A 14,989-nucleotide genomic window follows, 5' to 3' on the forward strand; every position below is an offset into this window, starting at 1 on the left:
CTCTCCACGCTTCAGGCTCTCTGCCTTTATTCCTGCTGAAGGGCTTTTGCCCGAAACGTCGATTTTGCTGCTCGTCGGTTGCTGCCTGAATTGCTGTGCTCTTCCAGCACCACTGATCCAGAATCTGGTTTCCAGCATCTGCAGTCATTGTTCTTACCTTATTCTGAATTCAGTCAAGTGTAGCTGAAGCTTCAAATCATGAAAATGTCATCTGACAAGTACTGATTTCTTATCTTAGTGCATCATTTAAATAGTACTGATGTGAGTCCTGATACTCTCCATCCATACATGATGCATCTCAAACACAAGTAAAGCAACAATGGATTTCATGGCTCCTTTTTCTAAGCTCAATCATTAAGAATAGGTTACTTCCTTCCAAAAGGAGAATGGATATTGAGTTTTTGTTGGTTGTTAACAAATTTTAATATTACTCACCAGATTGCAGCACTGGTTCAAACTGTCCCGAGAGACAAATCTCTTCTTGTTTCCGACGTACAATGCGCTGGATGTTTGGTGGAAGACCAAGTGGGCTGCGGGAGAAGACGATAGCATAACCATCATCGCAGGTTCCATCAGCCTTCTGTCTACGGCAAGCATAGGTAATAGCATAGTTATCGTAGTCAGTGTCAATAACCCAGTAGTGATCACCTAGAAAACGGAATCAAACATTATTCAGTAGCTGATAATTTCACATTGATTGTCACTGCTTGCAGCTGATACAAAGCAAGTCTAATTATGAGTCTGGAGGTCTGTTAAAAGTTAAAAACTTGAATGTTAATTCAAAGTTAGAGTAAAACTTCAATTTCACCTTTCATATCTTATGGCACCACCTCACAACTATATTGAGAGGACTATATATACACACACACACACACACGCACATATATACATACTATACGATATATAAACATTCATTCACAGGATGTGGGCATTGCTGGCTAGGCCAGCATTTACAGCCCATCCCAGTTAAGAGTCAACCACATTGCTGTGGGTCTGGAGTCACATGTAGGTGTGACCAGGTAAGGATGGTAGTTTCCTTCCCATAAAGGATATTCGTGAACCAGATTGGTTTCTCCAACAATGAATCAATAATCTTCCCGATTTTTATTGGACTCAAATTCCACTGTTTGCCATGTTGAGAATCAAACCTGGGTACCCAGAACATTAGCTGGCTCTCTGGATTAGTTGGCTACAAGAGGAGGCCACACTAAACCTCAGTGGTATCTACCAAAACACTTGGGCTCTTCCCACAAAGTTTAGCCAACTATGAGATGCCACAGAGGCTCAGAAAGGGTAGATAACATAAGAAAAAGAGCAGGAATAAGCCAATCAGTTCCTCAGCTTGTTGTACCATTCTATAAAATCATAAATGATCTTTCCAAAGGCCTCAACTTCTCTTTGTTCCAGCTCCTCATAGCTCTCAACTTTTGGATCTTACAAAATCTATCCAGCTCTTCTTTAAATGCTTTCTGCTTTCTCTGGGTACCTGGGTAGAATTTCCAGGTATTCACTACACGATGAGAAAAGTTTTAGTTTTAAATGTGTGCCCCTTTACTTTGTAACAATGCCCCTTAGTTTGAAATTCCCCAACCAGTGGAAACATTTCTTCAACATCTACCTTGTCAAGCCCCCTCATTCTCCTAAACGCTAATGAATACAGGCCGGACCTGTTTAACTGTTCTTGATAATTCAAATTCTTCATCTCAGGAATCAGCCGAGTGAATTTCTTTTCAGCTGCCTCCAATGTAAATACATTTTATCTGAAAAGCAGGAGCCAAACTGTACATAGATCTCCCGGTTTGGCTTCACCAACATCCTGCAGTTGTAACAGACTTCCCTATTTATGAACTGTCATCAACCTTGACATTCTGGCCTCATTCCTAAGAGATCTCATTCTCACTGGAAGCAAAAGGGGGCAGACTGTAATTCACAGACAAAGGAAGCCCAATCTCAACAGGGCTATTTGAACTCTGTATTGCACTCAAATTGACAGCATTTTCATTGTAGCAAGGACCTTAACCCACAGTGGGAATTTATTCCATCAGCCATTAAAAAGTAAGAACAGCTTATCTATGACAGTGGGAATGTAAAACAAATCTGTTCTAGCAGTCAAATAGCTCTTTATTCACATTGCCCCAAGGCTCATTATTATGCCATAGTTAACGCTTAAGGTAAAAACAATGACTGCAGATGCTGGAAACCAGATTCTGGAACAATGTTGCTGGAAGAGCACAGCAGTTCAGGCAGCATCGAGGAGCTTCAGCAAAATCAACGTTTCGGGCAAAAGCCCTTCATCAGGAAATGCTTGCCTACTGCCTGGAGCCATCATTATCTCAGTAGAGGCTCCTAAATTCACAGTTTGATCGACAGTTCAAAGAAATGATTACAGTTTAGCCACCCTTCATGTGGGTTATGAATGCAAGTCAATTTGTTTTTCATAAGTGACTGAATATATGAAGAAATTTAAATGTTTGGATGGGCTTTCATGATTTTTTTTAATATAGTGAAGGTTGTAATAGATAGCCAAAAGTTTATTTCATCTCAGCATGACTCCTGAGGGGTACCCATAGCAGACACTGGATTAGTTGTCATTGAGATATACGGTCATATATTGAGATATACGGTCATACGGTGGGTGGGCAAGTGTTGGCATAAGGGGCTATTGGTGGTGGGTGGGCATGCGTTAACATAGATGGGCCATGAGGACTGGGTGGAGTGTGACACTATATGATGAATGACGTCTGGAAGTCCTAAAAAAATTAGCAAAGTCCCAGAGAACCAAGGTAGACCTTTTAAAGAGCTTGGAGAAAGTGAGGACTGCAGATGCTGGAGATCAGAGCTGAAAAATGTGTTGCTGGAAAAGCGCAGCAGGTCGGGCAGCATCAAAGGGGCAGGAGAATTGACATTTCAGGCTTATGCCCGAAACATCAATTCTCCTGCTCCTTTGATGTTGCCTGACCTGCTGCGCTTTTCCAGCAACACATTTTTCAGCTTTTAAAGAGCTTGCCTTGGCACTCGACCATCTCCATGGATGCCTCTGATTTTCCTCAAAGGTGATGGGCCTTTTTATTAAAATTGAAAAGGCTCCATGTCAATTTTTGGAATCAATGACATTTCTTAGTATAAGAATCCACTGCAAAGCCAAAAACATGACAAAGACCAGATTGAAGATTCCCACCATTCAGGAACATTTATTTTGAAATTGGTGTACACAAAGCTAGAACATTTCCTCACTTTAGCCGTTTGCCTTGGAGCAGAAATCCAGGCCAAACCTGATTTCCAAAAGGTATGTAATTTGTGAATTCATAACTTTTTTAAATTGATAAATTCTAAATGAGACATGAAACCAAGGCATTGATGAATTCTAATGTGAATCTATTTGTTTAAAAGCCATGATTTGTATCTGTGCCACACAATTGCCAGGCAATCATCATCAAAACTGAAAAAGTCTAATCATCTACTTGACATTGCTGTATCACTATCAAAATTCTGGGGGGGCGGGGGGGATACAGTCAAAAGATGTGGAGGTTGAGTGAATTGGCCATGCTAAATTGCCTACAACATCCAGGGATATGAAAGCTAGGTGGATTGGCCATGGGAAATGCAGGGATATAGTGGGAGGAATGCTCTTTGGAAAGGCAGTGTAGACTTGATGGACTGAATAACCTGCTTCCACATTGTAGCTGGATTCTATGATATAATTGACAGAGACTTACCATGACCAGCCATGTTAATACTGTGGCTACAAGAACAGGTCAGGAATTGGGAATTCTGTGAGTAATTCACTTCCTAATTCTCCAAAGCTTATTTACCATATGCAGGACACAAATCTGGAGTGAAGTAGAACACTTTCTATTTGTTTAGATTATCACATCTCCAACAACACTGAGGAAGCTCAATACCATTTAGAATAAAGAATACTTAACCAAGCTTATTTAACAAACTTAAATATTCACTTCCTCCATCCTCATGCTCAGCGGCAACAGTGTGTCTCATCCATTAAAAAACTCATCAAGAATCCTTACGTAGCACCTTCAAAGCCCAAGCCCTGAATGACAAGGGGAGCAGATACATAGGAACACTGCCAACTCCAAGATCTCCTTCAAGCCACACACCATCCTGACCTAGAACAATATCATCATTCTTTCACCGTTGGGCTGTCCCTTTGTCACCTTCGCCTCCATGCTAGATCTTACCAATGATATTTATCCAACTTCAGAATTCTCATTCCACCTGGAGTCCTCTTCCTGCTCTATTCCTTTTCTCAATCTTTTCACTGGGAATTGGGAGCAGCTTGAACTCATCCTTCTCAATTTCTGTTCTCTCTTGCTAATTCTAACTCTTCTGATTCTGGCACTCCATTCTCTCAGGTACAACCCAGACACAGTCATCAAACACTGACAAGGGTGTTGTTGTTTGGTAAAGCAAGCTCCATATGGATGGCTGCCTGACAACTATCCAATACATCCTCCTACCTCCCCTGGCTCAATGACTTCACCATTGAACTTCAAGCCATCATTTCCCAGACTGTTACTGACTTTGTCTCCTCTAATGATTTGCTTTCCATGTTCTCCTATTTCCAATTTCCACTAACCATTTATACCAAAATCCATAAACAAGATAACTGCAGTTGAAAAATAATTTCAGCCTGTTTTTGACCCACTTAACTCATTTTCTTTCCTTGGCATGTATTTTCCACCTCCTCTTATTCAATCTTTCCCCATATATATTTGTGACTTTTCATTTTGTAATTCTCACTTTGAATAATTTTTCTTAAACATCTCCAACATCCTCAAGATAAAGGAATTATAGATTGGTTGTCATGGAGAAGGAGGCCATGTCAGACTGTTGCATCTATTCTAGCTCTTTACAAGAGTAATCTGGCTATTCTGATTCCCCCACCTTTTCCTCTTGACCCCGAAAGAGTATTTATTTAGGTAATTAGCCTAATTTATTTATTTATTTAGGTAATTTGAAAAGCACAACTGAATCTGCACCCATCACCCTTTCAAGCACGGCATTCCAGATCCTAACCACTGGTTATGCTAAGAAGATTTTTTTTCCCTCACATCACCTTTGGTTCTTTCACCATTCTTGATTCAGCATTTTCTGGTTTTAATCTTTCTGTCAATGGTAACAATTTCTCTATATTTACTTTGCCTAGACCTCTGAGCTTTAAGGATTGTAGTTATGCATAATTTGCATGGAATAAGGAACGCTATTTTGTGCCAGTCCTTGTCAGATTGTGGAATTGTGTGAAACGTAATAGTTATATGATGGGGAAAACTGGCCATTCCCTGGTTGTAAGATACACTTTGACTGTCCTTTGTGTGACCCCAGAGCTGCCTGACACAAGTTAAGACTAAAACAAAGGTCAAAACATTGCTAACCTCAGCAGGACTTGACATAGGTTGAGTCCACATAAACTCTTTAACCTTGGTAAACCTCAGCAGAGCTTGATCAGGCTGGCTCCAAGTAAATTCTGGGATACTAATTAAGCCCAAATAAAGACATTCCACAAAATTGTCTGAGCCCCCAACAAGGATGGGATTGTGAGATGACGTATGTGGCACTAGGTTTTAGGAGATCAATATGACCAACCTCTGAAATAATAACAGAGCATAACTCAATGTACCAGTTAATGGATGACTAACCTCTAGTGATAGTTATTGATAGCTATCGATAAGTTTTAAGTGTAAAGATTCCTGCTTTTCTCTCTGTAAGCGCAAACTTGTGAGACGCTCAGAGCTGAGATCAACTCTCTCTTTTCCAAGTCCAGCCACTCTGCATGCAGTTTCCTTTTAATAAAGATTGATTGTTTTGTTGGAACATGTTTTGTTAAATTTTTGTTGAGTGTTGTAGAATTTAGTTCTCACAGACTTGTAGCTATTTTTCATCCATTTCTACAAGATCCTCTTTTTTCCTGCATATCAGCAATTATTTCAGACCACTCCTTCCTTTCGAACATTTCATACACTTTGTATCCAATATATTTTCCAGCTTGAAATGGTTCATCTCCATTTCTTCCTGCCCTTAATTGGTCTGCCTCCATTTCTGAGGATAGGCTAACAACCTGTTGACTCCCACTGCTACTTTGACTATATTTATTTACAGGAGAAAATGAGGATTGCAGATGCTGGAGATCAAAATCAAACACTCAAAGCATAGTAGGTCAGGCAGCATCCGAGGAGCAGGAGTGATGACGTTTCTAACTTCAGCCTTTCATCAGTCCTGACGAAGGAATTATGCAAGAAACATCGACTGTCCTGCTCCTCGGATACTGCCTGACCTGCTGTGCTTTTCCAGCTCCACACTTTTTGACTATAGTTATTTACAGTCGGTGTCCAATAAAATTCCATTCCATTCTCCTAGTTTCTCTGTCCTCGTCATATCTGTTTGGATGACACAACCTTCCAACTCGGTCACTTCTGAAATAGCTTCCTGTTGCCTTCAATGAGGATTTCCCTACATCTGAAGTTGACAGGCCCATAATTAGTATGGGGGAAATACACCAGTGTCACATTTTTGATCAAATATTTGGAATGAGAAAGTCTATAGCAAAGAAGGAGAAGCAATTGATTGACTGTGTTCTTCAAAGAATTGTAGGGATTAACCTCATAATATATCATTGGTTAAGAGCTCAGACATCTATTAGAGCACTGAAACACCTGAACCCCCATTTGATTGACATAATTAAATGCCTTACATTTTCAGGTATTGGAACATTAATGGATCTAAATACAGTCATAGAGATGTACAGCACGGAAACAGACTCTTCGGTCCAACTTGTCCCTGTTGACCAGATATCCTAAATTAATCTAGTCCCATTTGCCAGCAGCTGGCCCATATCCCTCTAAACCCTTCCTATTCATATACCCATCCACTTGCTTTTTTAAATGTTGTAATTTAGGTGGATTGGCCATGCTAAATTGCCTGTAGTGTTAGGTGAAGGGGTAAATGTAGGAGAATGGGTCTGCATGGGTTACGCTTTGGCGGGTTGGTGTGGACTTGTTGGGCCGAAGGGCCTGTTTCCACAATGTAAGTAATCTAATCTAATCTATACTAGCCTCCACAACGTCCTAGTCAAAGTATTGAGTATAGGAGTTGGGAGGTCATGCTGTGGATGTACAGCATATTGGTTCGGCCACTTTTGGAATATTGTGTGCAATTCTAGTCTCCCTCCTATTGGATAGATGTTGTTAAACTTGAAAGGGTTCAGAAAAGATTAACAAGGATGTTGCCAGGGTCGGAGGACTTGAGCTGAATAGGCTGGGGCTATTTTCCCTGGAGCGTCTGAGGCTGAGGGGTGACCTTATAAAGGTTTATAAAATCATGAGGGGCATGGATAGGATAAATAGACAAAGTCTTTTCCCTGGGGTGGGGTGTCCAGAACTTGAGGGCATAGGATTAGAATGAAATGGGAAAAATTTAAAAGGGAACTAAGTGGCAACTTTTTCACACAGAGGGTGGTGCAAGTATAGAATGACACTTGTATTGGTTTGTAATGAATGGAGCCTTTTGGCATAGTGTAAAGTTATGAATGGCATGGATGGTTGTTTCAGGAGCATATCTTAGCTTGGAGAATGTGAGGAGGACCTTTTCAATTCACCTTTTGCAAGGTTCTCTCCTGTAGACTGTGCTTCACAATACATCTGAGGAGCAGTGAATCATGACCTTGTAAAGGCTTGGCCTGACTAAATGAAAATTGGGGAGTGTTAGGCCATGCCGATCTCTGCAATTGTGCCAGCAAGGTCATGGGTACCAGGGGTAGGTTTTCGACCTGAGCATCTAAACGACATCCTTGAAAATTGGGAAGTCTGGAGTGGCATTGTAATCCTTGAATATGGACCATTTAAAGAGTTTCCAATTCAACTGACTCATATGAACAGAATTACTTTTACAGTTAGGCAAAAAGAGGCAGCAGTACAAAACCAGAAAAAACACTGTGTAGCCAAAGTGAACATTCAAGAGAGAGAGAAGAAAACACCTTGAAACTAATTAAGCAGTAGCCAGAAATATTAGGCGAATAACTAACCTATAGGTACAAGCCTGACCAAGACCTTTAAATATAAATGCCAGCTGTTGCTGAGAACAACAGGACACTGATTGAGGTCAGCAATATGCTGAATGGAACAGTGGAGGAATCCAAATGAGAAAATGGGCACTTGAAGAAAACTAATTACTATAATTAATTTTCTTCACAGTGCCCATTTTCTCATTTGGATTCAAAGCTTTTGGAAATAGTGGCATGCATTCCATGTGAAAATTACTTACAAGAATTAACTTTCACATGGAATGCGTGCCACTATTGCCTCCTCTGGCAATATCAGAGCTAATAACTTCTGGCCAGAACTGTATGCAGTTCTGATAGTCTGCCATATTGTGGTCTCTGTAGGCCATTACGTAGCACTACATTGAGGTCTGGATTTACTGCACAGCCTTCACAGTTTTCAATACTGCACTTACTGGTGAACATGGGCCAATACAAATTGTCTAATAATCGCAGGTAGATAGGATAGTGAAGGCGGCGTTTGATATGCTTTCCTTTATTGGTCAGAGTATTGAGTACAGGAGTTGGGAGGTCATGTTGCAGCTGTACAGGACATTGGTTAGGCCACTGTTGGAATATTGCGTGCATTTCTGGTCTCCTTCCTATCGGAAAGATGTTGTGAAACTTGAAAGGGTTCAGAAAAGATTTACAAGGATGTTGCCAGGGTTGGAGGATTTGAACTATAGGGAAAGATTGAACAGGCTGGAGCAGTTTTCCCTCGAACGTTGGCAGCTGAGGGGTGACCTTATAGAGGTTTACAAAATCATGAGTGGCATGGATAGGATAAATAGACAAAGTCTTTTCCCTGGGGTCAGGGAGTCCAGAACTAGAGGGCATAGGTTTAGGGTGAGAGGGGAAAGGTATAAAAGAGACCTAAGGGGCAACTTTTTCATGCAGAGGGTGGTACGTGTATGGAATGAGCTGCCACAGGCTGTGGTGGAGGCTGGTACAGTTGCAACATTTAAGAGGCATTTGGATGGGTATATGAATAGGAAGGATTTGGAGGGATATGGGCCGGGTGCTGGCAGGTGGGACTAGATTGGGTTGGGATATCTGGTCGGCATGGACAGGTTGGACCGAAGGGTCTGTTTCCATGCTGTACATCTCTATGACTCTATGTAAAAACACTACCATTAAAAAACAATTATTATTTTTTATTTATTTGATTATTAAGCCTCAGCTAAGTACAGTAGCACCTCGACTGACAAACTTAATCAATTCCGGGACCCGGTTCGCGAACCAAAATGTTCGCAAACTGAATCAGTTTTTCCCATTGTTCGGATAGCGTAATAATGCTTGGACGTAGCAACGAACACTGTTCACAGTGCACGCGCCAAAGCCAAACTGAATGAGATCACGCGGGGCCTGAGAGCTTTTGCATTCAACAAGTGCGTAACAAAGCAGAACAATGAAACCACGTGGTCGCACATGGGCTTTTTGCGTTTGTACCTTCGATCGTACCTTGAATTTCGTACGTACGTTGAAGCAAAATCGTAAACCGATTTGTTCGTGAACGGGGCCGTTTGTATGTCGAGGCGCTACTTGTAACTATAAAAACATAAAAAGTACGAATCTCTCACCTCCACTGGACAGATAGCTTGTAAGTCCTTGGTAAGCCATTTCCATTTTCCCTGGGATGTGAGGGTCAGGTACATTATACTGAGCTGCCATATTTGCACAAATCACCCAGAAAATAACAAGCCTAGGTTCAACCCATTTAGTAATGCAGAAAATAAGTTACAATGCTCAAGTACAAATACAAGAAGGTATTTTTCGATAAATTGAAATAAAACAGAAGTTTTAACAGACTACGTTAGATTAAAAACAGAAAATGCTTGAAATGCTCAACAAATCTGACAGCATCTATGAAGAGAGAGCGACATATAACACATGAGATTTTACCAGGGCAGTGGAGGAAGCTTTAGATGCAGGGATAGCTGGGAAAATGGGTAAAAGGCACTAGGCTGGTATCCCAACATACCCCTATAATCCTCCATTTTCTCAGGAGCTGTTGTTGTGTATCAATGCGACCCACGTGGCAAATGCAGGAAGGCATTTGAAGTAATCAGGGAGCTAATTAAGAGCCACTTTCCCAAGATAAGGACTTGTCTCCAGCAACTGCAAAAGTAACACAGCAGCTGGAACTCAGGAAGTTAGAGGATACAAGTGCACCACGAGAAATCATTGCCACCTAAAAGTATCAATTGCTGAGAACTATAAAAAGGGAAAATGGCAAGCACGAGGCCATCCACAGTCTTGCCACTGTGAGAGAAGGTCTTTGAGACTGCCATTACTCCATGTGATTGGGCAAAGCAATTGCTGAAGATTGCTGAAACAACCTTTGATACCGCACATGAATTCCAGATCCTTGCATCTTTGAACCTGCAAAGGATAAAAAAAATTGGCTGAGCCATTGATTAGGAGCAACTTCACTGAGGAGGAGAGGAAGAACAAGAAGACACTCAGCAAGTTGAATATTCCTCACCAAACGTGGCAGAGAGCTTAACTGGCAGCCTGGAGATAGAGGGTCTGCAAGCTCGACCTTTTGGGCTGTTTAGAATTGCAATGCATCCAGTGATAGTGATCCTCCTGGAGAAGTGATTGCTGACCTCTGACCTTTTGGAGGAGGAGTGGTAGCATGATGACTGTGGTGATATCATTGTTCATAAGTCAAGGAGATATTTGCATTGAATATTCTATATTCAGATCATTGCAGGGCCCAGTGCTGACACTTACATGATCTCACAACCTGCTGGCCTTTAGTTCCATTGCACAGATGAAGAATGCATTCCTTGTACGTGACAAGTATTGTACTACCTTAGGTTTGGACTAGATGCGGCCAGTCAGGGTTACCTCCAAGGTAGGATTTCCTCAGTTATGGAGCATTCTTGTGGCCATCAAGGCTCTGCCAGACCAGCCAGGACAATCATTCAGCAGAGGTTTGCTGAAAGATATGATCCCAATACTTTGACCAGTCTAGGTGGCTGCTGTCCAAACTAGCCCCTCAAGAGCCTCGTTTATCTTGGTGGTTCAGCACACATTGCACTCCATAGGGGACTGGAGCCTGTGACACCCTATTTCTCTTTTGGTGACATGTCTGGCCAGCTGCCATTTTCTTAATCACCAAGTGCCTCCCTCATTGATATCAAGATTGCATTAATAATGGGATTCCATCTCCACTGGGAGTGAGGTGCTCTCTACTCCCTCAGTGAGAGAAACAAGAGTGTTAAAAATGTGAAGGATGCAGTTTCCAGACCATGAGACATTTGTTGTAGAATGAGTTGCACAATACCGTAGTTTTAGGGCTCAGTGTGAATTCTGTATATCTATATGATAGATTACAAAAGGTCCTCGTGTATTCTTGCAATTAGTATACCTTTCTTTATTCCTGTCTACACATATCAGCCATGCCACGCCCTAAGCACTTATTGCGCTGTATCCTCATCCTGTTAATGATGGCATGGCTGTTGACCTCCTCAGCTACCTCCAGCCACATTGACTGGACTCTTTCACTTGAAATAGAGGCTGCCTCCATGTTATCACTGCCTCCAGCATAACCTCCAGGGAGGAGGGGTTAAGTATGGTGCTGCCATTCCCTGTTTGACTTGCATTTCCTGCAGAAATTAATTCTCCCAATGTACTCAGCATTAGTCTTACAGCAGTCAACCTTTAAATCTTCAAATTTTCCAGCCTGCAAATATCCCTGCCAAAAATGACAAACTAAATTGATCAGATTGAACCTAACGTTCCAGATCTTTGCCTTTTTTTCAGGTCTTGTGATGGGGTCATTAACCTGGAAGTTTAATTGTCTCCCTCTTTCTCTCTCTTTGCACAAATGTTGCCAAACCTGTTGAGTCTTTCCAGAAATTTCTGTTGATCCTTCAAATTTCTAGCAGCTGTTGATTTTGCTTTTACTCGAGATAACATTGATTGATACGGTTTTATATATTCCCTTTATGATTTGCAATATATCAATATTATTACGTTTAAATGTATTAACAGTGCAGAAAATTAAATGCAGCTTGCTTGGATTACTATACTTCTCAACTAAGTTCATCATTTATTTGTCAAACTATCCATGTTAATGTATGTACAAACTAGAAAGATATAACTATTTAGAATCTATGTACAAACACTTAAAATAATGCATAGAGAATGTAATATACTCCAATGTCATGAATTATATTTAATATTATTTAAAAAGAACCTTTTTGTTATTTTTTTCAAGTTCTAACTCCATCTAGTTGTGGTTAGTTGATGGAATGCTAAAAGGATTATGCAAAACAAATGTCAAGTAAATTTTAACAAGCCATGATCTATGTGGAGTTGGTACCCATTGACAAAATAAATGGGACTCACCCAAAAAGTTTCACTCTTCCCTTTGATAAAGCTGTCATTGTTCCCTCATCATCCACAAAGTATTCAGCTGAGATGTTATCTTGAAGGAAGAGCCCTTCAGGATCTTTCTTTGCCACAGCATACCACTTGCCAGAATACTTCAGTCAAGGAAATGCAAAACTGAGATTATTTAGTGACACACAAACATACAAATTATAAACTGATTAAATTATTTTTGTATACATTTTCTCTGTACAGAATCTATTCTACTAGCCCTTAATTTAGTTTTCAAACATACCCTTGGAATTTCATTGAGGCCTTGCTAATCAGAAATTGACCAAATTGCCAGAGAAATCTCTTTAGTAGTTGAAATAGCTACTTACACCATTTCACCAAGTGTTCACCATCTAGCTTCCACTGCCATTGAACTTTCTCATTAGTTTCAGAATTTGACTACCTCTTGGATGACAAAGGTTTCAGGATATATCTGATTGAAGATCCAATTGAAATTTTGAATGACATTTAGAGGGTTTTAGTTTTACATAAATCACTGTTCATGTATTCTATTCCACAACTTATTTCACCCTGCTGACTTCATTTATTATTTTCAAATATTTTATTCTGTTGTTGGACATTGATCAATCCCAATAATAATTGTGGGCTTGTAATTATGGTGTGAGACTGGTCCTTCTTAAATAAAGGTTGGGAGCCCTTTAAAACTGGCTGGAAGGTACCAGATCTCTCAACCCTACTTTTAAGGGAGTACCTTTTAAGGTGCCAACTGGTTTGGGTTGCAAGTTTGCCCCCAACATTCCCAGCCTGGCTGGATCCATTGTAGAGATAAACATTCGAGTCCTCTGTAATTTTCATAATATTGAGCCAGATTTTTAAAGGATCAAAGTTCATGGCATTGCAACAGTTTTCTATGAATCAGATTCTGCACAATGAAACTTTTTGAAAGGCCCTCCTTAAAGTGCACTGCTAAGTTATTGCAACCCCCATGGTGCCTCATACTAAGATACTTTCTCTTTCCCATCTCCTACCCCCATTGTCCATAATGCTAAAGTATGGCACTTCCAAACTCATTCACCTGTACAGAAGCAATAACCGCAGAACCACAAAACTGTTAGGTGCAGAAGGCGGCTATTTGGCCTATCATGTCTACACTGGTTCTATTAGGTAAAAACAAGGACTGCAGATGCTGGAAACCAGAGTGGTGCTGGAAAAGCACAGCAGGTCAGGCAGCATCCGAGAAGCAGGAAAATCGACGTTTCAGGCAAAAATCCTTCATCGGGAATAGAGGATTGCTCTTGGAAAAAAGAAGGAAGAGAAGGGACCTAATTGAGGTATACAAGATAATGAGAGGCATAGATAGAGTTGATAGCCAGAAACTTTTTCCCAGGGCAGAAATTGTTAACACGAGAGGTCATAGTTTTAAGCTGTTTGGCGGAAAGTATAGAGGGGATGTCAGAGGCGAGTTCTTTACGCAGAGAGTTGTGAGAGCATGGAATGCGTTGCCAGCAGCAGTTGTGGAAGCAAGGTCATTGGGGACATTTAAGAGACTGCTGGACATGCATATGGTCACAGAAATTTGAGGGTTCGTAATTAGGTTTACCTTACATGAGGACCAATGGTCGGCACAACATCGTGGGCTGAAGGGCCTGTTCTGTGCTGTACCGTTCGATGTTCTATGTACACTCTAATCTACACTGGTTCTATTCCCTAATACCAATCTGCGGCTATCCCCATATCCCTGCCCACCATTTCTTTCCAAATAATCATACATTTTCTTATTGAATGTCTCAGTTGAACTTGCCTCCACCACCTACTGAAGTGCATTCCATACTCTAACCACTCACCCAGTGAAAAAAGCTTTCCTCACTTTACCTTTCCTTCTTTTGTACAACACTTCAAATCTACACCGTCTCATTCTTTTTTTTCCTTCAATGAATGGGACCAGCTTTTCCCTATCTATTCTATTCAGCCCACTCATGATTTTGAAAACTATCAAATCTCCTCTCAGCCATCTTCTTTCAAGGAGAACAGTCCCAACTTCTTCAATTTATCCTAATACCTAGTTTCTCATTCCTAGGAGCATTGTTATAAGTTGCTTTTGCATTCACTCCAAGCATTCACATCTTTCCTATAATATGAGCCATGACTGTGCACAATAGCTGAGATCTAACAAATTCAACATCTGTTGTATTCTACGCCCCTACTAATAAAGCTGGGAACACTGTTTGCTTTATTAATTACTTTCTCCACCATCCTCAATGATCTATTCACTCAGGTCTTCACTTCAGGACTAGAGCTGAGTGGGAGCAAGCAGAGAGCACCCTGGGAAGGCAAGGGATTGATTGTGAGAGTTTCAACTGAAAGGTGACATCACAGGAGAGCTGTGATTTAATTGGCTAATAAGGGATCTGCTAAATTTGAATCTATGTTAAACTGAATCTTGTTCATTTATTGATTATAACTTACTTATTGGTTACAACTTGCATTAACAAAGATACAAAAACAGTTTGAAAAAAAAATCCAAAACTAATTAAATAAAATAAGGATGGAGGGTCAGATGATGTGTTGTATCAGTATGATGTGGGA

At 40.7% G+C, this 14,989-nt stretch overlaps 1 protein-coding gene across 1 annotated transcript; it reads right to left on the reverse strand.

Moving 5' to 3' along the window:
• Positions 1-427: 427 nt before the first annotated feature.
• On the reverse strand, positions 428-14,174 carry LOC148139939 (purpurin-like). Its single transcript, XM_087979833.1, has 4 exons — positions 14,118-14,174; positions 12,410-12,546; positions 9,631-9,752; positions 428-648 (listed from the first exon to the last, which is right to left on the reverse strand). The coding sequence occupies exons 1-4, from the start codon at positions 14,172-14,174 to the stop codon at positions 428-430; spliced, it is 537 nt and encodes a 178-aa protein (XP_087835959.1).
• Positions 14,175-14,989: the final 815 nt, after the last annotated feature.

This window comes from Chiloscyllium plagiosum, unplaced genomic scaffold (assembly GCF_037043375.1).
Source record: "Chiloscyllium plagiosum isolate Xiang-an unplaced genomic scaffold, Cpla_swu_hap1 HiC_scaffold_36, whole genome shotgun sequence".
Taxonomy (NCBI): domain Eukaryota; kingdom Metazoa; phylum Chordata; class Chondrichthyes; order Orectolobiformes; family Hemiscylliidae; genus Chiloscyllium; species Chiloscyllium plagiosum.

Bases quoted from the DNA above. Each gene is read 5' to 3' on its own strand.
- LOC148139939 (XM_087979833.1), bottom strand. From the start codon at position 14,174: ATGTATGATTATTTGGAAAGAAATGGTGGGCAGGGATATGGGGATAGC. The intron at 12,547-14,117 runs GTATTAGGGAAT...CCTTGACTGAAG, and splicing joins ATGGGGATAGCCGCAGATTG to TATTCTGGCAAGTGGTATGC. The intron at 649-9,630 runs GTGAGAGATTCG...TCCGTTTTCTAG, and splicing joins AAGCTATCTGTCCAGTGGAG to GTGATCACTACTGGGTTATT.